General features: G+C 44.0%; 1 protein-coding gene across 11 annotated transcripts in view; it reads left to right on the plus strand.

Moving 5' to 3' along the window:
• TMEM266 (transmembrane protein 266) overlaps positions 1–27,653 on the plus strand; it is a 134,933-nt gene that overhangs the window by 42,451 nt on the left and 64,829 nt on the right. For 10 of the 11 annotated variants that reach the window (XM_070573996.1, XM_070574029.1, XM_070574018.1 and 7 more), the window contains 2 exons: positions 16,823–16,952; positions 20,450–20,638. In XM_070573996.1, coding sequence (XP_070430097.1) covers positions 16,900–16,952; positions 20,450–20,638 — 242 coding nt within the window. In that variant the 5' untranslated portion in view covers positions 16,823–16,899. Of the gene's footprint in view, positions 1–16,822; positions 16,953–17,370; positions 17,540–20,449; positions 20,639–27,653 lie in introns of all 11 variants that reach the window. The other variant, XM_070573989.1, reaches the window with a different exon arrangement.

Here is a 27,653-nt window from a genome sequence, read left to right on the forward strand (position 1 = left end):
AAAGACTCCACATTCTTAGCAATGATTACACTCTTCCTGGCATACTTCAGAAGTGGCAATGGCAGATTTTTCTATTTGACCTAAAAATCAATTTTTTTTTTGACGCCAGTGACTAAAGTTCTGTTTAGTGCACGCATAGATTAAGCATAGGCCCATAGACCTAGACTACTAAGTGGAGTTGCCCAATAAATGCTGGAGGTCAAAGATGGCCCCAGGCTGGCTGTCTGCTGTCGTGCTTATTTTGCCAAAGGTGAAAAAATAATATGCAATGAAAAGACAAGCCACAAACTGGGAGAAAACATTTGCAAAAAACACATATCTGACAAAGGACTTGGTCCAAACTAACAAAGAACTCTTAGAACTCAATAATAGGAAAACAACTCAATTAAAAAGTGTGCAAAAGATCTGAACAGATAGCTCACCAAAGAAGATATACAGATGTCAAATAAGCATATGAAAAGATGCTTCACATCATATGTCATAAAAGAATTGCAAATTAAAAAATGAAATACAACTACACACCTATTCAAATGGTTAAAATCCCAGAACACATACAACACCAAACGCTTGTGAGGATGTAGAGAAACAAGAGCTCTCATGCATTGCTGGCAGGTATGCAACGTGGAACGACCACTTAGGAAGACAGTCTGGCAGTTTCTCACAAAACTAAACATACTCTTACCACATGCTCCAGCAATCGCACTTCTAGATATTTACTCAAAGGAGTTGAAAACTATGTTCACACAAAAACCTGCACACAAATATTTACAGCAGTTTTATTCATAATTGCCAAAAACTAGAAGAAACTAAGATGCCCTTAATAGGTGAATGCATAAACAAGCTTGGTACAATCTAGACAGCAATAAAAGGACATGAGCTATCAAGCCACAAAAAGACCTGGAGGAACCTTAAGTGCATATTACTAAGTGAAAGAAGCCAGTCTGGAAAGGGTACGTACTGTATGATTCCACCTATATGACATTCTGGAAGAGGCAAAATAGACACCATAAAAAGATCAGTAGCTGTCAGATATTTAGGGGGAGGGAAGGAGGGAAGAGTAGTCAGAGCACAGAGGATTTTTAGGGTAGCGAAACTGTTCTGTATGATACTGTCATGGTGGACACATGACATGAATCTGTCGAAACCCAGAGAATGTACAACACAAAGAGTGAACCCTAATGTACACTACAGGCTCTAGTTAATAAAGTATCAAGATTGGTTCATCAATTATAACAAATATACTACATTAATGTAAAAAGTTAATAATAGGGGAAACTATGGCAGTGGAGGTTACATGGGAACACTCTGTACAATCTCCCCAGTTTTTCGGTAAACCCAAAACTCTAAAAAATAAAGTCTATTAACTTTTTTTTAATGTGCTACTCAATTCCAAGGTAAGATCAGTTGCTGGATAATTGCGCAGCCATGTTTCTCCTTAGGCATCAAGATGACCTTGTACGTTCATTGCTGATGGTACCTTCACAAGTTGCCCCCAGAACACCATTGACTTGCTGACAACTGTCCTCGAGTTTGATGGATTATTGAAGAATACTTTTTGAATGCAAGAACTACACTCATGGGGCCATCCAAGGGCCTTGCATTATTTTTCTGTCTTTAGAAAAGCTGCTAAACTAAATCTGGCACATAGTAATGTGCCTGAGAGATTTTTCTTTTAATTTGCTGATATGCACCCTGACCTTAAGGAGCTTATAGTCTGGAGTAGATGGTACAGGAGCATAAACCACCATAACACAAGATAGAAAAGTGATTCATGCCCTGAGAGAGATACAATAGAGGTGGGCAACCACCTGGCAACCAATAATCTGCTTTCTGTCTCTGGAGATTTATCTATTCTGGATATTTCATATACATGGAATCATACAATATGTGGCCTTTTGTGTCTGGCTTCTTTCACTTACCACAATGTTTTCAAGGTTCATCATATCTAGATTATTCTTGTCTTTTTTTAAAAAATAAAACATGCTTATGAACAAAAGTACTGAAAAATGAGACGTCTCCTCAAGAATACGACGTCCCTACCTCCCTGCATATAACTGCTGTTAATGATTTTGGATATAACCATCTGGACTTTCTAGATGAATGGAAGCTAATAGGGAACAATCAAGTTATGCCTCCTTCCATCATGTTCTGTTGTCTCTCCCTTCCCATCACCTGATGTAAATGTGGGAAGGTTCCTTAGCTTTTCTAATCATTTTCATGATTTAGGACAGGCTTATTTTTAGGTGTTAAAATATCCCATCTAAATCAGAACTTCAATCTCTCATTCTGTCAACACAGCCTGACCTGCAGACCAACTCTTCTGCTCCTCCCTACACCCCCAATTCCCTCTACTCACTCTGCCTGCTCCAGGAATCCTTTTGTAAGTTCCTTAGAAATCCACCTCCTGTGTTCTGCCCACTCCCAACCCCTCTGAGGGTGGGGGTGGGGCTTGCATGCAGCATTCCATTGGACACTCTGCCTAACTTCAGAGGGCTACATTCAGTTCCTGCTTTTGGCACAATGCCCCTGGGACCTCCCTGGCCTATGAGGCAGCCTTCTTGGATGGAGTCCTGTCAAGATGCCCATAGGAAATCCATAGCTATAGAGGGCACTTTTTTTTTTTCATCATCCCTCATCCTTTGAATGGCCTTTCTAGATTTGGGGAAATTCCCATGTTGAGTTCACTCGCCGTCCAAGGTAGCAGCCTCTCTTACAGACAGGGTGCAGCTGTGTGACCTATCTCTGTCAATCAGATGGAGCTGTGGGACCCAGGATTTGGAAGGCAGAAGGAGAGGATGTTAGTGTGGTACAGTGGCATCAGTGATGGTTTTTGCTGCAGCACCAGGATCTGGTTAGTGTTCTTTTTTTTTTGCTGAGGAAGATTAACTCTGAGCTAATATCTGTTGTCAATCTTCCTCTTTTTTTGCTTGAGGAAGATTAGCCCTGACGTAATATCTCTGTCAGTCTTCCTCCACTTTGTATGTGGGTAGCCGCCACAGCATGGCTGAACAAGTGATAGCCGCCACAGCATGGCTGAACAAGTGATATAGGTCTGCACCCAGGATTCAAACCTGCAACCTGGGCTGCCAAAGCAGAGCATGCCAAACTTAACGACTACGCCATGGGCCAGCCCCTGGTTAGTGTTCTTGACCATAGAGTTTCTGTGCATGACTCTGGTGCACCAGCTTTCAGTTTCCTTAAAAATTCATGCTCTGCTTAAACTGTTGAGTTTAATTTTCACTAAGAACCTTGACTGGTGCCATATTCTTGCTCAGCCTGGTGGTTAAGGTCAGTCTGCTCCCACCACTGCCCTCCTGTCCTTACCCAGCCATTTCCCACCACCTCAGCCAGCCTGGGAGTCTGGTATGGGTTTCTCAAGCCTTCTCGCCTACAAGCTGTTGAGAGTAGTAGTTACTGGACCAGCTTGACCATCTGTTAGTATGTTCCAAATAGATGGTCTGGCATCTCTCTTTAGAAAATGTGAGCACTTACCGTCTCTGTCCTTGATGTTAGGGCATCTGCTAGACTCTAGGACAACAGGAAAAGTTCCGTTCCACATCCCGTCACACACATATTCTCTCTCTATATTACCTAAGTGGAATCATCATATGTATGTCACTTTGTAACCTACTTTTTAATTTAATGTTACATTGCAGACAGCTTTCCATGTTAATGAGAATAGTACATCTTCATCCATTTTTAAAAAATCATCCATATTGATGAAAGTAATTTGCAAACAAAAAGCACCCATTTTAAATGCACACTTGGAAACATCACCACAATCAAGATCGAGAATATTTCTATTATTCCAAAAAGTTCCCTCCTATCCTTTTGCAGTCCCTCCTTCCCAACCCTCAACTCTAGGCAATCATTCAACATCCTTTTCAATAGCTGTGTAATAACCCCATAATATAGAAGTTCCTTTATTTATTTAAGCAATCTCCTATTGATAGACATTTATATTGCTTTCAACTTATTATTTTATTGATTCCTGCATCAACAAATATTTGTTGGGCACCTACTGTGTGCTAGGCATGGTGCTATTATAACAATGATCCAACAAACTTCTATATGTGTGTGCATGTATGTGTGCATTTATTAGCTTATTTCCTTAAAATATATCCCCTAAAAGTGGAATTGCTGGGGCAAAGAGTGTGCACATTAAAGTAATTTTGATAAATATTGTCAAATTACCCTTCAGCAAATTTGCAAGAATTTACATTCCTATCAACAATGTGTGTGAATGGCCATTTTCCCACACCATCATCAGTACTAGATATTATAAATTTTTCCCAGTCTGCTAGGAGAAAAATGATTTGAATTTATGTCTTTGCTTACTGATGAGGTGGACCATCTTAGGGTCTATGACTTTTTTTTTTTTTTAAAGATTTTATTTTTTCCTTTTTCTCCCCAAAGCCCCCCCGGTACATAGTTGTGTAATCTTCGTTGTGGGTACTTCTAGTTGTGGCACGTGGGACGCTGCCTCAGCGTGGTTTGATGAGCAGTGCCATGTCCGCGCCCAGGATTCGAACTAACGAAACACTGGGCCGCCTGCAGCGGAGCGCGCGAACTTAACCACTCGGCCACGGGGCCAGCCCCTAGGGTCTATGACCTTTATTTGATTTGTAGAAATCACGGCCCTGGAAGCCAGCTTCGCTTTTCCTCACCCCTCAGAGTAAGGCTATGGCTGGGCTCTCTCCTGGGTCTCTGTCCCCTGAGCTGGACGGACATCCTGTCCTATTGGAAGTTGGACAGAGATCACCCTTTGGTTCCTGACAGCTCCCTACTTCCCTTTGAACAGCCACTTGGGAGAAAGTCCCCCACTTTGGGTTGGTCCCAGTCTGTCCTGTGGTTGGACCTGCCCCTGTAGGTACACTTGAGCAGGTCCACATCACTTAGAAGCTGGGCCAGAGGAACAGATTACAGGACAGCTAAGGCTGTGATCAGTGTTGCTTTTCTAGTCCACTGCTGTAGCCTCAGGACACTGCTGATTATGGAGAAGATTAAAATGGCCCCAGTGTGGCAGCTGCATCTTTCCTTTGGTGCCTCCAGGAGACTTCCTTCACCCCTCCAAGTTCAGGGGTCTGAAGGGGCTGGCTCTTTGTGGCTCCTCAGGTTGCTGCTCTCTTGATGGATGTTGTGGTCTTGATCGCCCTCTTCTCTACTTTCACATCTGAACTTCCTCTCTCCTATCCCCTTTGCTTCTTTTTGGTCATTTTGGCCAGTCACCAGAAAGGAGCATTTGTAAGGTGGCTCTAGACTCCCTTCTTCCTCAGATATCCTGATACTCAGTTTATATTCATTTTTATCTTTTTTGTTTGAAATGTTCAATATTAACAAAAACACCATAATCACCTTATTCAGTGCTAAGACTCATTCTCTCGTTGCTGGACCCATCAGGGTCTTATACTTGATGCACAGACTCGGTGTGATAGTATGTAAGTTTTTATCATTGACAAGCTGTTATTAAGTTGATTGGGTACCTTGTGTTGATGGCTTTTTAGAGACAAGGACATGTGGTGATAACGGTAAAAATTCTTCACATGCCATACTCCTTGGTCACATACCGGGAGCAAATGACATACTGTGACAGTGCCTGAGGTGGGTCAGTGAGATGTCATCTTCATTTACATGTTGCAAAACTGGGCTCCATCTAAGAGATTTGCCCAGTTTCGCTACCTCCGTCTCATGGGGCCTGTGTTGCATTAAGAGCCCAGGTGGGTGTTTTGACCAGTTTGGGTCTTGGTTGGGTTTTATGGTGTTTTCTGAGCCTGAACGTAAACCTTGATGAGAGTATCTATAGTTTTTTCTGGGTTGAGGGCAGATGAGAAACGACTGTTGAAGCTAGGGGAACAGACTCAGGGCTAGGAGCTTCTGAAGATGATGAAGGATTTTCTGAGCACAGACAATCTGGGATTGGCAATGGGTCCACAAGAGGGTTCTTCTCCACAAGAAGGAGAGGGGAGTGGAATCAACTGAGGCCTGGAGGTGTTTATGAAATTAGATACGCTGATTGTGGTTCTTGAAGAAGGGACATAAAGGTAAAGCCATTATGTGTGGGATAGTTAGTTAGGCCAGTGGTCAGTCACCTGGGCTACTTAAGGAAACTCCAGTTCTTGGCCTCCTGGATCAGGATCTCTAGGGTGGCCCAGGAATCTGCATTTTGGAGTCAGGCCTGCAAGCTCTCCAGGTGGTTCTCTGGCCCACTGCAGCGAGAGCCACTGGTGGACACCATTGGCCTCAAGGCTGGAAAGCTGATTTTCTCTTCTTACCTCTGCCACTGACTAGATAAATGGTCCTGGAAAAGGCCAAGTTCCCACACCCATGGGAAGAACCCCGCCTTTTCAATTGTGCAGCCCACACTGCCTTCCTCCTGCCTGAATCTTGTCACACTTTCTCTCTGTACCACTCAGCTAGCATTCAGCACATGTACTCTTCCATCATTATTCACATTTTACTGCCTTGCACCCTTTGTTCTCATGAAATTGAAAGCTTGCAAGCAGGGACTGCCTTACACTGATTTGCATCCTGGTGCTCAGCACCAAGCTTTGCACTTCCTAGGTTCTCCTAAATGCCTGTTACCTGAGGAGTTATGACCAATATAAAGGCCATCAGTGATGTAGACACCTTGGCTTGCATTTCCTCCAGTCTCTACCCTTTTGGAAGAAATGATATTGTTTAGAAGGAAATGAGATTTTTCCAGCATCCAAGATTTCCATAGGGTATCCTCACATGGCAGCATCATGTAGAGGGACAGCTCCGAGTTGGGAGGTTTCCATACAGACCTGGGTTCTTCAAAGAGAGGTATTGGTGAGTGGCACTTTCCTCAACTCCTAATTTAAACCAAGCCCCAGCTTGATGCAAGGGATATTGGGACATTGTATTCAAATGAGACATTGGCCAACATTTTGACCCTTGTCATCATGCAAGGACCTGTGATCTATGAAAGGAGATCTGACTTCCCTAGGAATGAGGACAGGAGAGCACAACATTGTAGGGGGCGACTACAGGAAATTCTGGTGCCACCTTCATTTTGGGCACTATCCTATATATTGATATACTTAGTTGATTAAAAAAAAAGAGTGACTTTTTCTAAAATTCTTCTCCTTTGATAATGATTTTTATTTGGATGGTCAGGAGCTATATCTAATTTAAGCCTGCCGTATTTCTACCTACACTCTTTGCCAGTTTATAAGTCCTGGGGGGTGGGCAGGAGGTGGGCACTGGAGGGAACCTGTGAACTGGTTATGTGATTGTTTAGCTTGAGGAGTTAGGGTTTATGGCACGAGAAGAAAACAGGATCCTCAGGGAATTGGCTATTGCTGAAACAACTCACAGAAATACTGTGACAGGGTAGTTCCTAAGTTCACTAAGTATTTTCTTGTGGTATAAGGATATCATTACTATTTTTGGTTTTACCCTTTTCCTCTGTTTTTCTGATTTTAACTCTGGGGCGCCATGGTGAAGAGGATGTAATTAAGTAAGTGGACTTTATTTGGTCCACAGCCACCTTCAACAGCTTTCAGATGATTAAGACTCTCCCCTCAGGGCCAGCCCGGTGGCACAGCAGTTAAGTGCACACGTTCTGCTTCTCGGCAGCCCGGGGTGCGCCAGTTCGGATCCTGGGTGCGGACATGGTACCGCTTGGCACACCGTGCTGTGGTAGGCGTCCCACATATAAAGTAGAGGGAGATGGGCACGGATGTTAGCTCAGGGCCAGCCTTCCTCAGCAAAAAGAGGAGGACTGGCCGTAGTTAGCTCAAGGCTAATCTTCCTTAAAAAAAAAAAAAGTGCTCTTCCCCTCAGAGGGAAACTTTCATACTTTGCTGTGGAGTGTGAATTGTTCCAATCCTTCGGGAAGCAATCTTGTTTTAACTATTAAAATTTAAAATACATGCTCTTCAGCCCAGTAATCTCACTCCTGGGAATCTATCCCATATGAATAAAAATAGCAGTACATAATGAAAAATATACAAGGATGTTTACTGTAGCATTTTTCAGTGTGGCCAGAAAAAAACCCTAAAACTGCCCCCCAACAGTGAAATCGTTAACTAAATTATTGCGCATCCATACCATGGGACATTATGCAGCCATTAATTAAAGAATGAGTTCAAGTTTTATTGCTTGACTTGGGAGAGGGGGATTTCTACAAGAAATTTTTGAGTGCGAAAAGCAAAAGCAGATAAGTATGAATAATTTGTTTTTTAAATAAAACAAACAATGAAATGTTTACTTGTATATAGTTATATAATCACAAAGAAAAGTAAGGAGAGACATGCACAGGTTTCACATCGGTGTGTGTGTGCATATGTGTATTAGGGGAGGCCGACAGTGAGGCAGGTAATGTTGGGGATGTAGGCAAAAAGAAAAAGACACCAATAAAACATGAATTTCATGATAAGCAATTTATATAAAATTATATATATGCATGTGTACATATAAATAAAGAAACTAGGAAAAATGTAAATCTTTACCTACTCACCAGAAAGGATGTCCATTATATATTGCAAAGTGAGAAAAGCAGATTGCAGAGTTGGTTTTATTTTGTCAAACACAAACCCACAAAAATTAGCCTGTACGTGTGAGTACATGCTTGCATAATTCTGAGTAAGGATTTCTACACCTGGGTATTAACATAGGGACCTCAAGCAAGAGGTGGAGGGTTCAAATGGAGGCTGGAGAGAAGTTTTAGCTTTTTAAAAATGTACATCTTTGTATTATTTTTTGAGTTGCAGTGGACATCTGTCTACAACGTATCAGTGATCTATTACCACAATAATACCACATAACAAACCACCCAAAAACTTGGTGGGCTTACAAAAAATAAACCTTTCCTTAACAGATAGCTGAAGGAAGAGGGGAATTGAGCCTACCAGTGTGAGGAATCACTAGTTGCTTAATATTTATAAGGAAGTTTACAGCTTTCAAAGCACTCCTTTGAAATGTTTCATTATTCTCACCTCTCTGAGTTTTTTTGTTTGTTTGTTTGTTTTTTAAAGATTTCATTTTTTTCCTTTTTCTCCCCAAAGCTCCCCCGGTACATAGTTGTATTATATTCTTCACACAGTTGTATTATATTCTTCGTTGTGGGTCCTTCTGGTTGTGGCATGTGGGACACCACCTCAGCGTGGTTTGATGAGCAGTACCATGTCCACGCCCAGGATTGGAACCAATGAAACACTGGGCCGCCTGCAGCAGAGTGCACCAACTTAACCACTCGGCCACGGGGCCAGCCCCACCTCTCTGAGTTTTAATTTCTGTCTATCTATGAGTCTATTTCCATCACTAGCTCACAAATTTCTGGAGTACTGTGACCATATCTCATTTATCTTGATAATCTCAATGTTTAATATGGTTCCTAGAACATAGAAGGTGCTAATAAATGACTGAAGAATGAATTTTTAAAAAACAACTTTACTTATCTCATGAGTCTGTAGGTTGGCAGTTTAGCTAGGCACAGCTGGGTGGTTCTTCTGGTCTTGACCGAGCTTACTCACACACCTGGGGGGCAGCTGGCTGTTAGCTGACCTTGGCTGAGGTGACTGTACATCTTCCAGCAGGCCAGCCTGGGCATGCATGTTGTCATGGTGATGTGCAAGAGAGAGGGCAAGCCTAATCATGTGAGTGCTTTCCATGTTTGCTGATGTATTATACAGGGTTCTACAGAGAAACAGAACCAATGGGATATGTGTGTGTGTGTGTGAATAAAGAGATTTAATATAAGGAATTGACTCAACACGATTATGGAAGCTTAGAAGTCTAGACCCAGGAGAGCCAATGGTGTAAGTTTGAGTCTGAGTCAGAGTCTGAGAGCAGAAGACTGATGTCCCAGCTCAAAGACAGTGAGGCAGAGAGAGAATGCGTTCTTACTCAGCCTTTTATTCTACTAGGCCTTCAATACATTGGATGAAGCCCACCCACATGGGAGAGGGCAACCTGCTTTACTCAGTCTACCAGTTCAAATGTAAATCTCATCCAAAAACACCCTCACAGACACACCCAGAAATAATATTTAACCAAATACCCTTTTATGTGTCAAGTTCTCACATAAAATTAACCATCACAGTTTATAATCTACTTGGACAAAGCAGGCCATATGACCAAGCAACAGGTGAAAGGCAATGAAAAGGTACGTGATTATCTTGGTCCATTCAAGCTGCTATAACAGAATACCATGGACGGGGTAGGTGGCTTAAACAACAAACATTTATTTCTCACAGTTCTGGAGGCTAGGAAGTCCAAGATGAATATAATAGCAGATCTGGTATCTGGCAAGGGTTCTCCCTGCTTTGCAGACAGCTGTATTCTCATTGTATCCTCGCATGGCTGAGAGAGAAATCATCTCTGTTGTGTGTCTTCTTATAATGGTACTAATCCCATTCACGAGGGCTCTACCCCCATGACCTAATTACCTTCCAAAGACCCCACCTCCTAATACTATCACATTGTGGGGTAGGATTTCAACATATGAATTTGGGGGGCACACAAACATTCAGTCTGTAGCAACGACAAAGGAGGCATTGGTACAGGGAGGGTCAAGAATAGGGTCATTTTTATATTGTTCCATATGTAATATGAAAGATATTGAAGAAAGAGGACTTTTTCTCTCCATTTTCCAAAGAAGAGTCGCTTGCCTGGTGCCATGTGGAAGTCGATGGCAAAGTTAATTATATCTGGGTTCTTAACATAATTTAGTTAGCATTATATTAAGCAAAATATTGCTTAGGAGATTTGCAAAGTGTGGCATTTACACTTAAGATTTGCTTAATAAGGGGACTAGGGGTAACAGGGCAGCCACTGCAGCTCCAGCTCATTGTTGGTGCCTCCCAAAATCATAGATATTCGAGTTCCCCAGAAGCTCTGCCGAATTCCAGAGGGAAAATGACCTCAGGCTGGGGTTGGGGAATGCCTGCTGGGTGGTGTTCTTTTCTGCCCAGGCCAGCCAGGGAGAGGAGCCAGTGGACCCTTTGTCCCAGCAGGGACACAGTATGTTCAACTTAGGGAAGTGTTTGCTAGGAAAGAAAATATCAAGGAAAAGGGAAGTCTTATGATAATGGCCCTCTTGGTTCTCTTCTCAGAATACCTGGTAGATTGTTTTTTGTTTTTGTTTTTTGGGGGGGTTTTTTGGTGAGGAAGATTGGCCCTGAGCTAACATCTGTGCCAGTATTCCTCTATTTTGTATGTGGGTCACCACTACAACATGGCTTGATGAGCGATGTGTAGGTCCGTGCCCAGGATCCAAAGCCGTGAACCCCTGGTCGCCATAGCAGAGCACACAAACTTAACCACTATGGCACCAGGCCAGCCCAGACTACCTGGTAATTTTTGATGACTGGGTTTTAGTTTTGTGTGATCTTGTTTTGTCTTTCCTAGACCCTGCAAGACTGGTAATAATTGATAGGTTGCATTACTGTATAAGTGAAGAGGACCAAACAGCATAAAGTTAGAAGGATCCACAGGACACTGTGCTGCACCTAGAAAAGAGAGCCACTGTGGGCTCCCTGCCCGCTCGTTTAGCAGTTAAGAATTTTGCAATAGACTGGAGATTAGAGTGGGAGAATGCTTGGTACATGATTCTTCATTTTAACTACTTGTTAATGGAGTAAGGTATTAATGGGCCCAGGTAACAACAAGGATGACCATGTGTTGTTATACAGACAGCTTCCTCACCTAGCATAAGAAATACAGCCTTCTCTTCCTGGCGGTGTGTATCCACAAAAGGCACCTGTGCTCAGTGCCTTTTCCCTGGGAGCAAATTCTACAGCGAGCTTTACAATGTCAACACTGAACCTCACAGGCATGCAGTGCTCTCTAAATAAAAGAACCCTGAGGATTTGTGAGAGCACATTCTTCATATCTCCTACCAACCACTTACCAGGCTTTGGCCACTCTCATTTGGAGACCCAGAAAAATTTTTTCAGCTGAGCTTCAGAACCATATGAGAAGTCCCCAAACCTGGACTGGCAGACAATTAGTTACACACACAACAGCTCCTCTTCTCTTCTCGCTTGCTAAGAGAACTGAGATTTGTTTATGGAAACAATATACTGAGGCCCAAAGGATGAATCATGACTGATCTAGGCTCTCATATCACTCCTTACTTCCTAGGCCAGCTGCCCATTGTCGTAGGTTCCTTTGCAGCCATGTGACCCAGCTCTGCCCAAGGAGACATCAGGAGATGTTGGCTAGAGCGCTTGGAAAGATAATGCCTGCTAAATAAAAGATTAGAGTTTTATGAGGAGAAAGCATTTGATTCTTTCTTCGTTTGGGAGCTAGTTTGAGGATGTGCCAGCTGGGGCTGCAGCAGCCATTCTGCAACCACAGGGCAAGAAGTTTGAGTAACGCATCACACAGAGGATGGGGGAATGGAAGAATGAAAAGAGCATGAGTCCTTGGTGATATCTTTGAGCCGCAGCCTCCAAACTTCTTGTTATGTAAAATAATTAAAAGTCTTCCCTGCCTAAGTCACTGTTGGTCAGATATTCTGTTAATTGCAAATAAAGTAACTAGTACACCTGGTCTCCTTGAGTCTGGCCAGGGTAGGTTCTGCTGACAATTCCACCATAGTAGCTTTGCAACCAGCTAATTTCATCTGCAAAATAGGAATAAAAATCCCTTCTTTACCTCAACTGAACTATCTGATTCAGAAGATCAGAGTGTGGTCTGTGGATCAGCAACTCGGTATCCCCTGGGACTTTGTTCAAATTGTAAATTCTCAGGCTCCCACCCCAGACATACTAATTAGAAACTTCATGGGTGGGGCCAACAGTCTGTTTTCATAAACCCTCTAGGTGATTCTGGTGTGATGGAAAGTTTGAGAACTACTGATATAGAGGGTCAAATGGAGCAGTTGCATGTCAGAAACACCTGGGAAACTTAAAAAAGATTCTCAAACTCCACTTCAGAGTTCTGATTGAGCATTTCTACAGCGTAGCTTATGAGTTTATTTCCCAAAAGGCCCTCAGGTGATTTCGTCATTGTGCAAACATCATGGAGTGAACTTACACAAACCTAGATGGTGTAGCCCACTACACACCTAGGCTATATGTTACGAATCTTATGGGACCACCGTTTGATATATGGTCCATCATTGAGTGAAATGTCGTCATGCAGCGCATGCTGTAATTACATAGAATCATGAGTAACAGGTGGAAGAGACTGGGATTTTACTAAACTCTAAAAAGCAGCCTTACTACCCACCACAGACACACCCAGTAAATCCAAAACAGGTTTTCTCTTCTGCTTTCACCAGGTTTATGAGACAGCAAGTTTGCACTTCAGATGTTCCTTTATAGAATGCTAGACTACACCTGCTTCGTGCTAGGCTTATGCTTCAGGGGTTATTTCATTTGGAAAATATTATTTTTAAATAACATCATCTTAAGGGATCTTGCCTTCTAAAATGTGCCACTTGTTAAGGATCAAAACATCTAATGGAAGTAGCCTACTCACTGTCCATCCAAATATGATTTTACCCTCTTGCCTACCTCATCCTTGCCCTTGTACTGGAGATGTCAAGCATTTCTTCCCCACTCTACATCTCCTTTCCAGGAAACTGCAGTCCCCGTTTCCAGGGAACCTGTTCCTGCACTCAGCCCCTGCTGAGTGAGTGTTCAAATCCATGATACTTTGGAAAATAAAAAGACAAAAAAACCCTCATTGATCAATTTTGGAAGATAAGATACCAATTTGTTTTTGAAAACCAGTAAATAAAAGGGGAAAAGTTAAGCATTTATTCTTCTTTTTCTATATGAACTGTATCTGAGGGTAATCAAATAGTTAATGAGGGAGAGTTTGTCTTCATAGAAGCAGATAAATGAAGAAGGAATGACGAAATCATAATATGACCCTTTTGCAAACTCTAATGAATTAATGGATCTCGGAAGTGATCATCAATGGATGTTAATATCACAAAAAGGGGAACAAGAAGACATTATCTGTCTACTAATGGAAGTCATGAAACTGCCTACAGTCTTGAAAAAAAAATTGAACCAGAATCTGATTAACGTTTATAGACTAACTAAAAGTTATAGGAAATACAGAGGACAGAGGAACATGTTAAATGACATTAAAGGGATACAGTCACCATAATCCAGACTGTGGGAAACTTTTCTGGGGCAAATGACCCCATTTTTCCAATAAATTACATGGAAAAAAATGAGATAGAGGGGGAAACTTACAGATTAAAGGAAACCAAAGAGTCATATTAACCAATCATAAGGTTTGGACCTTGTTTGGCTCCTGATTCAACAAATATTAAAAAAATTATAGGACAAATGGAGAAATGTGAACAATGCCTGGACATTTGATAAGAAAATATTGACTTGGAGATGATAGTTTTGTGGTTATGTCTTTTAAAGAAATTCTTATCCTTAGAGGTACATGTTGAAACATTTACAGATGAGTGAAATGACATCTGGGATTTGTTTCAAAATAATCATATTAGGTGGGGAATGAACAGGAATATAGAGAAGACTTTTCATGAGCTGATAACTTAGAGTTGGGTGATGGGTGACTAGAAGTCCATTATACAATTCTATATATTTGAAATTTTCCTTCCAAAAAGTGAAATTAAAAAAAAATTTTCATCATTTTCATTTCTATTTTTTGCATATGTTTTATATTGGCCATACTATATTAGTGTAGTAGCTCATGTTTATTATTTATAAATGTAGGTTTATCAATTTTTACTTGTTCTTCATTACTAAGAGTGCACAAAAATTTTGGAGTTTTGTGTTTCAAACTTGCCTGCCCTGCCAGACTAGAGGGTCTGTGAAAGCAAAGACTTTCCTATCATATCCTCCACAAGGCTAATACCTTGTGTAGCAATGTAAAGTGCTCATTTGGGAATACAGTGTGTTAAAACACCATTCCGGAAGGGGGTCTTGCTCACATCGTCTCCCAGTTGTGGGTACCTTGATCCTGATTTCACTGTTGGTTGAGATTAGGCAGTCCACATGCCCAATCTTACTACTGGGAGAAGTTTGTTGGCTTGAGGCTTTATAAAGAGAACAAAAAAGATTGAGACAGACTAAATCTGTGTTATGGAATGGAGAACTTTATAAAGTTTACTGCACAATTAATACACAATCCCAAATACTATAAAGGAGAGTTCTGATTTTAATGTTTAGCCTCTTCTACTCGGGTGTACTAAGGTAGGTGAAACCCTTAGCAAGGTGTGGTGACAAAATGTCCACATCCTCCCTGCTGTCATCCCTGACCCTTTGTCCCATGCTTTTTTTTGCCCCACAAACATCTGGTGTGGAAACAGTGGTCTCTTATATTAAAGCCCTTCTGATTTTAGAAAAGTCTCTTATTTCCAGTTGCTCTCAGTTGAGACTTTCCCCAAGATTTCCTCAAGTTTCTTTAACTTAAGCTCCCACTTTTCTTAGTTATGCAGAACTTAAAGGAGATTCCCCACTTTGCAAATTTACCATCTGTCCCCTGATACTTCTCACCCTAGGAGCCACTTTTCCTTTGTGTGATATAACAATTCTATTCCTTTGTATCTGAGAGCAACGGCCTCTGAGAGCTGAGCTTCAGGTTTGGGAGGGGGTTTATCCTGTGTTGACGTCTGGTTGGGTTTTTTTGTTGGTGAGGAAGATTGGCCCTGAGCTAACATCTGTTGCCAATCTTCCTCTTTTTTTTTCCTCCCCAAAGCTCCCCAATACATAGTTATATATCCTAGTTGTAAGTCATTCTAGTTCTTTTATGTGGGACGTCACCTCAGCGTGGCTTAATGAGAGGTGCTAGGTGCCCAGATCTGAACCAGTGAAGCCCAGGCCACCAAAGTGGAGTGCACAAACTTAACCACTCAGCCACAGGGCCGGCCTGTGTTGATGTCTTGTAGGAAAAGCAGTTTGCAGTAGAATGCAACTTAAAAGGATTGCCCCCTTGAGTAACCTCCCTAGTAACTTATTCAAAATCACCCAGAACCCATGTCTGTTTCTTTGTGTACTTTCTGCTGGATTGTTTCTGTCTCCCAGAATACTTCTAGGTGGTATCATAGCACTGGTTTATGGAAAAGTATATTCTATTTACCTAGTCCAGCTATTAAGAGGAAATCTTGCACTCAGCCATCCAAATGCTTTGGAATGTGTTCAGATTCAACTAACTGTGCAATTTAAATTTATAAAATAATAACTATGGCAGTAAAAACCAACACTACATGCTAAGCACTATTCTAAGTGTTTTACACAAATTAACTAATTTAGTTAGCTCTATTACTATTCCCGCTTCACAGGAGGAGAAACTGAGGCGAGAGGGCTAGTAAGTGGGGGCTGGGCTCTGATCCCAGACAGCCTGTCTCCAGGGTGTGCTTTCTCTCATTGAGAGACCAAATTGAGAAGGAGAGGAGAGAAGAGCCTGGAAAAGCAGAGGGGCAGAACTACCAGAAGGGAAAGAGAAGTGGGAGAAAGAAACTTGTGGGAAAACACTTGAAATTTTTGAGACAAACCTGATTTTTGAGATCCCTAAAGCTGAAGTATAAAGTTAGCCTGGTTTTCTTAGGCACGGCTGTTTCCTGGAAAGAGCTGTGGATGAGAAGTCAGAGAACCTGGGGTCCAATCTGGCTCTACTGCCATCTCTGTGTGACACTGAAAAGTCACTTTGTCACTCTGGGCCTGTTTTTTCATCTCAAAAAAGAGAGTAATTCTGCCCACTGTTGTCTCTCAAAGGGCGATTGTAAGAATCTGTTCAACATTACTTTGGAGAAAAGGGCTATATGGAAGAAAGTTCTATGGGATTCCTAGACGAGCTTAGGAGGACTTTGGTTTGACATCTGTGTGTCATAAATTCCTACTGTTTAATTATTTGTTTTCAGGGCACCATATTTGTATGTCTTGGAACACACACTTGGAAATGCTGACGGCAGGCTTCATGACAGCTGAGCCCCACTAGATGCCAAGAAAACCTAAGGCTCTGGTTGCATCTTTCAACATGACCAATCCACAGTAAGTAACATCGTAGTCTGCTCTCTCTGGATGTTGAGTTGGTTCATCAGAATCACAGATGCAACCAATAGCTCCTTCTCCAACCCTGTGGAAATGGAGGAGCTCCAGGTGGTTTTGTCCTTGAGCCCAACATTGAAATGACTTGTTAAAATCTGCTCTTTTGGAGCCAGCCTGTTGGTGTAATGGTTAGGTTCACACACTCTGCTTTGGCGGCCCAGGGTTCGTGGGTTTGAATCCTAGGCGCAGACCTATGCACTGCTCATCAAGCCACCCTGGGGCAGCATACCACATACAAACTAGAGAAATATTGGCACAGACATTAGCTCGGGGGCAATCTTCCTCACACGCACACACACGCACGCACACACACACAATCTGCTTTTTCTCTGAGTTGCCTCACTGTCATCTTATTTTTTAGTTCAAAAAAGCGGAGGAATTCTGCAATCAAAAACTGTTGCTATAAATCTCCCAGAAGACAAGGATCTAATTCAGGCAACCACTACAGACATTTCCTTTAGCAGGAGGCCACAGAAAATGGGAAAACCTTTCAAAAGCAAACCTCAAGACAAGATTAGGAAATACTTAAGGTGAATTAATAAAATGGGAATTGCAACGAAATTTAGAAGTCATGAGAGGGTTTCTAAAAGCAGGCTTTATGAACCCAAGGCAGAACTCTTCAGAGAGAATTGCTTTCAGTTTCCAAAACCTAAGATGCCATGTGGACCAACCACTTAATCTTACCAAGCAGCAGCCAAGTGGTCAGTTATTTTGTGTTTTGCAACTCATTGGCAAACATACCAAGATGAGAACAGCACTCCTTCTGTTACACCACACTGCTCCTGCCTGCCTAGCTGTGGGGCTGACTGCTGTCATCTGGAGCATGAACCTGTTATCTATTGCCACAATAATGCCATGTAACAACCAACCAGAGGACCTCAGTAAAATACAGCAATAAATGTTTATTCCTCACATGTCTGCGGTAGCCAGCTAGCTAGCTTTGCTAATCGTGGCTGGGATCACTCTTAGATGTGGAGCTCCGCTGGCTGTCAGCTGATCTAGGTGAGACTGGACTCTGATCAATGTTCTCCCCTAGGCTAGGCTGGTCACCTTCTAATGGCAATACTGCAGGTGCAAGAAAAGAAGCAGAAGTTCGCAAGTGCTTTTCCATGACTCTGCTTGTATCATGTCTGCCAGTATCCCATTGGCCATAACTAGATGCATGACTGAAAGCAGACTCAAGGGTTGGGGAAATATACTCTTCTTTTTGATGGGAGTTGCTGCAAAGTCATATGGCAAATGGAGGAGTGAAGAATGGAGCCATTAATACATGTCATCCACCACACTGTTCTTCATAGCCAAGACCAGGGGGTAGTCTCAGTACTAAGGCTGTGAACTATAGGACCTTCACTCCCACCAAAGGAGGACTTGTCTCCTCCTGCTGAGATGACCACCTGACCAGAGATGGTGTTGGGCCGCTGTGACCACATGCAAGAGGAGAACAGAGGGCAGTAAAATCAGGAAGGCAGACGCAGCTTGGTCCATGCTTCTCAGAGCCACATCCTGTTAGTCTCAGAAACTCAACCCAGCCCTCTGTGAACACCCCATTGATCAGAAAGCTCTATTTGTTCAGTTCAGCAATCCATAGTTTCCTTGAGTAGTCCAGAGGAAAAGAGAACAAATTGGATCCAGCATATGCTTTTTTGGAAACATCTAGAAGAGCCAGGATTCCCCCCATAAACACCCACAATTTTATTTCAATTATTGAGAAACACAGAAGTCTCACATCCTATGACTATTCTGTCTAAAGATCTTGAGTCATTTTGTAAATGTCACACAATGATGAGTACTATCATCTATTCTTGACAGGTAGCAAAAAGCAAAGATTTAAATAAAGTCTACAAAAGAGAATTGGGACATTGGAAATTATTTGGTGAATTCAGGTAGTTTGGGCAGCCAACCTGCGGCGCTCGAATAAAAATCCCACTTTTCTCTCAATTACTTGGATGATTCACGCAAAAGAGAAGTTAGCAGAGTCAACTCTGAACTTCCTGGATAGCTGCTGTTGTATATTACTGATCAGATTTCAATGCTGGTTGGAAAAGAAAAGTTGAGACTTTAGAGTTCCCCACCCAAGTGTAAGGACTTGTCACTCCAGAGCTCCTCCTACCTGCTCTGTATTTCTCTTACCCATGTCAGATCATACAGTAAGAAGCAATGGCCCTTAGGCAGCCTCTATTTCACCTCTTCATGTTTCAGTTGGAGAAACTGAGGCCCTGGAGGAGCCCCACAGAAGTTGGCATGAAAGTTGGCATCAGAGCCCAAGAACAGTGTCTAGCAGACTGGGCTGCCACCTCTATATTAAATAAAACTGGCCTCTCAATGTTCCCTCAAATATTTAATTTTTCCTCCTCTCCATTCACACCATTTTTCTTTCTAACCCTCATTGTTTGGCCAGAGGCACAAGACCTAGCCCCTCAGATTCTACAGGATGAGATAGGATCAAGAATGGGTTGGAGGGACCAAAGATGGCACCCCAGGAAGTTAAAGCAAAATGGTCTAGCCCAGCATCTCTTTACAGGGTTGTTGGTGGTATTTGAGCAGGACAGGTCTTAGTTGTTGGACACATTGCAGGATGTGTAATGTCCCTACTCCTACTTATGTCAATAGTGACCTCTGTGGTCATTGTGGCAGCCAAAAATGCCTCCACAAATTGCCAAATATCCCGTGGTGGAGGGTATTGCTCCTGGTTAAGACATCCCATAATGCCAATGGAGTTGTTCATCATGTGCAGTGCCCTAGGTGAGCCTAATAGTAACACAGGAGGAGACTGACAATGCCTCAGACATTTGACCAAGTGCCCCCATTTCCTACTCTCAACCTTAAAAAGGGAGATGTAGTAGGACCAGTTCAAGTAGAAAGGGAGTGGCACCCAGGGATAGCCGGCCCCTCCTGTCCTCACTCTCCCAAGGCCTACTCGGTCTCTCCAGGTTTGCAGTAGGCTCCCCAACGACCAGCAGTAAATCCAGTCATGAACAAAAACCTCTCTTCTCTATTGTGGTACAGATGGTAGAAACATTCCAAAGCACCTTTACAAAGAAACACAGGAGACAACTTAAAAGAATCTATTACTCCAATATAAAGTCTGGTAACTGAGAATCCTAAAAGTCTAAGCCTTGGTTTTGCTGGTTGGCAGAGTTTCTATCTGGGTCTTTACCTCCCATTGATGAAGAATCCTGCCCCTAAAGCTCATATTTTCAGATCTGAGTAATCTTCTTCGCATTCTTCCACTTTTCTCCAAATGGTGAAGGAGATGAGGCTATTAGGGCCTCAGTCCAGTCCCTTGGGTGCCCAGCGGGGAAGAATAGCAGCCTTATGTTTCTTCCACTCCACCAGCACAGCATAGTTCTGGTGCATTTTCTCTCCTTTCCTTGAGGAATGGAAAAAGTATTTTGTTCTTGAGGGATGATGCTCCCATGTTGTCTTCCTCCCCAATTCAGGCCTGCCATAGAAGGAGGAATTTCTGAAGTTGAGATCATCTCCCAACAAGTAGACGAAGAAACCAAGAGCATTGCTCCAGTGCAGCTCGTGAACTTAGCCTATCGGGAATTGCCCCTGGCTGCAGTTGACCTCTCCACAGCAGGCTCACAGCTCTTGTCAAATCTGGATGAAGATTACCAAAGAGAAGGGTAGGTGCTGGGACCATGGAGCAGCTAAGAAGTCTCTTGCCTAACTCCCTGGGTTTCCATGGGTACCTCCAGCATGGGGGGGTGGGTGGGGGGGAGGTGCAGCATAGAGATTAGAGATGCTGAATAGTAAGAGACCAGAGATCACATCAGGCCACCCAGGCCCTTTTTCTCCCCAGACGTTTCCTCAAAAAAAGGCTTTGGGCACAGAAAATACCTGTTGCTGCTAGACAACATCTCATGTGACATTTGCTTGGAACTCAGAGAATCATAAAATTTGTTTTAGGACTGAATCACCCCTTAATGTCCCATCCAACCCCGTCTCTGTACACTTGGGTATCAGGAGACCCGCAGGGATTAGGGATTCTCCTAAGGTTGCAGAACCCGTAAGAGATGGACTTGGACTGCACAGCCCTCTATCAACTGACTCTCACCAGGGAAGAGGCTGGGAAGAAAGCATTCTGCATGCAGTAATGTGGTAGTATGTCAGGGATTTTAGCAGCATTCAGCCGGGAACTGTGCAGACATTAGCTGCTCCCTTTCCAGCAAGGACATGTAGGATATGCTAGTCCTTCATTCAAAGGAGTGCCCCCTACCCTCTCTTACTTAGCTTGTCAGTCAGAGTGGATGCCTTTGTTCCCCAATTAACTGCTCATTAGCCTGGTCTGTCTTACAAACATGCTTTCTGAAGGTGAATGGTAGAGTATGAGAGCTGGATGGGGCAGGATAGATACACCAGTTTGACTCTCTCTGTTTACATGGGCGAAGCTGAAGGCCATAGAAGTGCAGGAACAGGTCCAAGGGTCACGCAGCAGGTCACACTTTCCCCAGCCCCACCCTGTTGCTCTCAGATATAGAATTTTAAACTGGCCAGGAGCTTAGGAGCCACTGCTGGGCCACTCTTCTTTCTCAAGTGCCTGTAAGTATTTTGGAGTCTACTGGGTGCTTTGAATGTAAAAACAAAGGGTTGCTGGGTTGTTCTGGAAAAAGTAAGGAGCCTTAGCTAAAGTTAAATTTGTAGAGCTTGGATTCCCTGTGCTTGTTTCCAGAAGGAGCTCTCCTACTTCCCCAGAGAAGTGTCCTAACAATTGTGAACCCATACACCTTTTGCAAAAACTGCACCCCAGTGGCTTTCTCTGAAAGTATAATTTTCTCTGAGTATTGTGCATAAGTCAGCAAGACATTAGGAAAAAAGGACAGGCAAGCGGGTGGGAGATAGCTGAGGGACGCCTGGCAGTGAAGGCGCCATACCCGTAGTACCCTCCTGATGGCAGAGCCGGCTTCTCTGGGTCTCCATGTCCTTGAAGCCCCTGAGCCAGGGCAGCTTCGCACACATGTGACCGGTGCAGTTGCGAAGGCCTTGCACTTGCTTTAATGCTCTGCTGCTGTTGCCTTGAAATTCTTAATAGTTTTTAACATGGAGCCATGCATTTTCATTGAATTTCGCTAATTATGTAGCCCGGCAGTCCTTCCCTGAGCTCCGGGTCTCTATGTTACTGCACTCTGGTGTTCAAAAGCGGTAGTGCAGTCTGGTAACATGCCTCAGCGGCTGGCAAGGACTCCTTTCCCGCCTGGCCTGAGCCAGTGTTAGGCTTTTTCAAATCAGAAGACGGGAGAGAAGCGGGAAAGTCGCCAAGGGTTCTGGTTCGAGGCGGCAGACACATCTGCACCTTGCGGGTGTACTGCACAGCGGGTGTGTACCGCTCCCTACCTGAACCAGAGAAGGCAGAGACGTTGCTTTGTCATTCCATTTGCTTCCGAATTGGGCCTCTGCAAGCTTTCTTCCCCTCAGAGGAATACAGATAAAGTGCCCACAGGCAGAAAGGTTCTTGATTTGATTTGTCTCCAGGTGTGCCCTGGAATGCTGCTCCTATTGGGTAAATAGGAAGCAGCCTGGTGAAGGGATTTGCCTGGCTGCTGGAGCTCCTGGCAAGGGGCTCCATTGGCAGCCAGACGGCTTCCTGGAGGAAGGAAGTGCAGGTGTAGGACAGGAGCCAGGGGAAAGGAGGCAAAACAAAAGCACACTGCAAAGGGGGAAAGGCTCTTCTCAAGGTTTCCTAGCTCTTGCTGCATTTCCTGGGGTTTCCCCAAAATTTCCAGCCTGACCCTTTCTGAAATGATGCAAAACAACACTGTATACAGTTCTGGTGGGTCTTGAAAAGGTTTGGTGTAAATTTTGTCAAAACACCACTTCCTACTAAGGAAAGTGCCATGTGTAGGTATGAATCTTGTCTGTAGGAAATGTGGAGACCTCAGGGACTCCAGCAAAGAAGTGCCCAGTGACCCAGACACCCTGCCATTCACTTCTTTTGAGCTCAGTGATATTTCAGTGCTTTTAAGTTTCCCAGAATCTGGAAATGTTAGAGCTGGGAAAGACCTTAGAAAGCATCTATTCTAAATATTCTAATAGGATACCAGAGTCAGAGAGTGGAAGAAACTTGCCCAGTGTCATGCAGCGATAGACACACAACTAGAGCCCCGTCCCCTGCCTCCCAATCCAGGCTAGCAGTACTGGGCTTCCGTTTGTCACCTGTCCTTTTCCAACATCACAGATGTGACTATAGTTAACACATGTTGCACATGTGTTACCACTGTTAGGCTACACTGTCAAATGCCTTTCACTGTTTGGTATGCTTTTATGTCCCTGAAAGCCCTGTGAAGGAGGAGCAGTCACCATAACGTGGGTAAACCCCTTGGCACAAGTGGAAGAGCTCTCTCTCTGTCAAGCTCCTTGACTTTCCTAAGAGCCCTTTGTCCTTCTGATGGACCTGCCCAGCAAAGCCCAAACTGCAGAGCTGTTGCCACCTACCCTCTCCATCTACACCCAGGCTGCTGAGAGCTCAGGGAGGAAAAGCAGACAACTGTGCAGATTGGTCTTAGTCAGCTCGGACTGCCATAACAGAAGGCCATGGACTAGGTGGCATAAACAACAAAATTTTATTCTCTCACAGTTCTGGAGATGGGAAGTCCAAGATCAAGATGCCAACAGGGTTCAGTGGCTGGCGAGGGCTCTCACCTTGGGTTGCAGATAGCTGCCTTTGAAGCTGGGTACCTAAGGGTTACTATAAATATTCAATAAGATTACATTTCAAGACCTTGTTATGAAAGGCAGTTAATCTTGTCAATTTGCTATATTCCTGTTTAACCTGAGGGGTACCTCAAGGGTCACAAGTTTTAGGAGCTTGTTATATAGAAGAAAGAGAATGCCTTCAAGGATCACCAGATAACCAGCCCCCAGCTTCCCTGGATGCCCAGAAGTCAGATTGCTGAGGACCTTATTGGGAGTAAAAGAAACACAGATTACCCCTCTGTTTCTCTGAAACTCCCCCTGCCACACCCCTTAGCTCTATAAAACCCCCTGCTTTCTTCTCTTGTTAAAGCAGATTTGAGAGAATCCATGCTCCTGCCTTCTCATCTTGGCCAATTCGAATAAACCTTTCTCCATCTCTAAGTATTGATGTCTCAGTGTTTGACCTACTGTGCATCCGGCACATGAACTTGAAATTAGGAGGTTTCGTATCACCTTCTTGCTGCGTCCACACATAGCCTTTCCTTGTTATGTGTGTGTGGAGAGAAAGTGTGAGTTCTGGTTTCTTCCTCTTCTTATAAGGGTGCTATTCCTATCATGGGGGCCCATCCTGACCTCATCTATACGTCATTACCTCCCAGAGGCCCCACCTCCAAATACCATCACATTAGGGAGTTTTGGCTTCAACATATGAATTGGGGGAGGGGGCATACACAAACATTCAGTCCACGACAGTGCCTCCCCAGACTCAAGATCTCCTGCCTCAACTTGTGTCTCAGTTTTGCCTGACAGTCCTCCTCTGTGGTTCTGGTTAGCTTTCACTCCTGGTCCCCAGGTGGCTATTTCAGATCACTTCCATTTTTCTCAACCCCCCTGTTGCCCTCAGCAGATGACCCCCTCTCCTCCTTCCTCAGAAAGTAGAAACAGTCATGGATGGACTGCACATACCCCTCAGTCCCTCTCTTCCTCCCTCCTAGGGCCCACCTCACCTCCTGAGTTGTGATTCCCCTCCCACTTTCTCATGAATTTTGCTCCATCAGTTATATCCTGACCCTGACTCATCACATGCTCAGGTCTCTCATATCCTCTCTCCGCTCCACATCCCCGTTACCTACCACCGTTTCTCTCTTTCTCTTTGCACCTAAACTTCTTGAAAGCCTCATCTGCACTTGCCATGCCATGTCCCCTCTGCCCTCCCCGCCCATTCATTCCTTAGTCTACTGCAGTCTGGCTTTAGCCTTATCTACACCATGGAAACTGCTCTCCTCAAGGTCATCAACAGTTTCCACGTTGCTCGGATCCTTATGTTGTCCTCTGTCCAGCATTTGAAACTGTCAGCCACTCCCTTCCTCCTGAAACACAGTCTTCCCTTGTCTGCTGCCAAACCACACTCTACTGATTTTCTTCCTACCCCTCTGGCTGTTCCCTCTAGGCCTTTGAAAGATTGTTCTTCCTCTGCTTGCTTCTTAAACGTTGGAGTTCTTCATTTTCTGTCTTTCACCATTTTGCTCTACTAATTCTACACACTGGGTAATGTCATCCATCCCCATAACTAAATTAATATCCTTCAACTTGTAACTTTCAAAGCCGTGTCTCTATTCCAGATCTCTCTCTTGAACTCCTGGCTCATTTCCATCTACTCCCTGGACATTGTCACAGGGTCCCAAACACACCCCAGAATCCTAACAGGTATCTGTGGAATTATCTGTTCTTCTGCCTCTGAATTGGCTGCATATTTGAGAGGAGAAATATTCTTGTTTCTACCCAAATTATTGCTAAAACAGCCTTTTCAGTGATAGCACTCAAATCCAGCCTGAGGAGCCATGACCTGCCCATCCGGAACTTCTGGCCATTTCAAACCAAATAGGCTCCAAAACAAATTATCTTTTGCCAAAATGTGTTTTCTATGGCCCTGACCATGGAACCTAGACCTCGCTGCCTGGCCTCCCCAACCCATTACTACCAAAATGAGTCACATGTGCATTGAGGCTCATTTACAAAGACCCTAAGCCTCCTTCCTGCCTTGACAGGAGCCAGTGGTTTCCAAGACACCAAAGCCCGAAGAAGGCAGTCATTCAGATATAGTCATCACTAGAATTTGTGTCCTTCCTTCTCCCCTCCTCTGGCTCCCTCTCATCCATGTCCACTGCCCATGAAGCTGCTACCACTGACATTGTCCATTGTGGACTGCTAGTGCCAAGTTCAGGGGCTTCTGAAACCACAAGGCCACAGGGTGCCTGTAAAAGGTGGGGAAGAAAACCCTCCCCCCAACCCCAGACTCTGTACCATGCTATTGATGAGCCCAGAAATGAGCTGCTTCTGGCCACAGCTCTGGTCCTGTTTGTTTTGGCCTTCACTTCTCTACAACCAGGTCTCCAATTCAATCTAAGGGTTGCACTGGCGATCATGCCACCTACATCATCATCCTCTCCCTCCCTGCCTCCTCCCACCAACCAAGTGCCTCCTCCTCCAATAGTGATAAAACACAAACCTCCACATGTCTTCATATGTGAACATCACTCAGGGGAAGGGGGCAAGGGGAACAGAGGAGGTGTCTGAGCATGTCTGAGCCCCAGCTGAGTTGGTCATAATGTCCCACTACATCCTGACAGACTAGCTCAATTCCTTCTCCCTCATCCCTCATGTTCTTTCATCTCCAAGTCCTGTAAATTTCTGCTGCCTTAATCTCTCTCTCTTTTTTTTCTTTTTCCTTTTTCTCCCCAAAGACCCCCCGGTACATAGTTGTATGTTCTTCATTGTGGGTCCTTCTAGTTATGGCGTGTGGGACGCTGCCCCAGCTTGGTTTGATGAGCAGTGCCATGTCCGCACCCAGGATTTGAACCAACGAAACACTGGGCCGCCTGCAGCGGAGCGCGTGAACTTAACCACTTGGCCATGGGGCCAGCCCCTGCCTTAATATCTCTTCACCATACCATTCTTCTCACAAAGGATTGGAGACTCTGTCTGCCAGGTGCTTTGGACTGCATATAACAGAAAAATCATCTCAAACTCAAACAACAAGGACTTTCATTCCCCTGTAACATGGAGCCCAGGGCTAGGGCAGCTTTGGGGTTGACCCAGAGTCTCAACAATCCCTAGGCGGGGCACAGTTTCCTTCTTTTCATCTCTCCACTCTGTTGTCAACAGTGTTGGCTTCGTCCTGACGCTGTAAGTTTTCCCTTAGTTTGTGAGAGGGCTGCCTGTGATAATCAGGCCATATCCTTCCTCTTTCATATCTGGCAAGAGAAAATAGCTGCCCATCATTCTCTTTTAAGAGCAACAAAGAACTTCCCCGGAATCCTTCAGCTGCTCTCTCCTCATGTCTCATTGGGTAGAATTGGATGACATTGTAAGGGATATGGGAAAACCCATAAGCCAGTCAGGCTCACCCTTTGAACTATATCATTTCCCAAATCACATTGTTACCCAGTGGGCCAGAGGTAGGATGGATATTGGAGAATCATCCACAAGGCACCACAGCCTCTAAGAGAACCAAGTCTCCATTCATAGCCTTCAGTCCAGAATTAGATCTATCCTTCTGCCTTTCTAGTCATTTTTCGATTTGGGAAAGATCTAGAAACATGTCTATCTTCTTAGACTCTTTCTTCAATAACTTAGTCAACTTGATTCTTCCACTCTGATAACAGTTTGACTTGTGTCCATCATCCTGGCTTTGTGCTTTCGTGTAACCAGAACCCCTCCTGCCTGGTTCTGGACATTCTTTGGCATTGGACATCACCCCTTTCAATGGTGGGAAAGTGAAGCATAGAACTGCTTCTCAGTGAACCAACCATCCACCTTTGGAAGAGAGAGACGGTTTCCAGGAGACTAACTCATGGCTCAGACTGGAAGTTCTACCTTCTCTTAACCAGCCGCAGTACATTGAAGGCCTGGTTGGTTTGCAGGGTCTGGACTAGACAAGAGGCCACAAAAGAGAAAATTCAGAGAAGCCCAGAGTCTCCACCCTAGGGAGGCTCACAGTCCATAGGA

The sequence above is a fragment of the Equus przewalskii genome, chromosome 1 (assembly GCF_037783145.1).
Source record: "Equus przewalskii isolate Varuska chromosome 1, EquPr2, whole genome shotgun sequence".
Taxonomy (NCBI): Eukaryota; Metazoa; Chordata; class Mammalia; order Perissodactyla; family Equidae; genus Equus; species Equus przewalskii.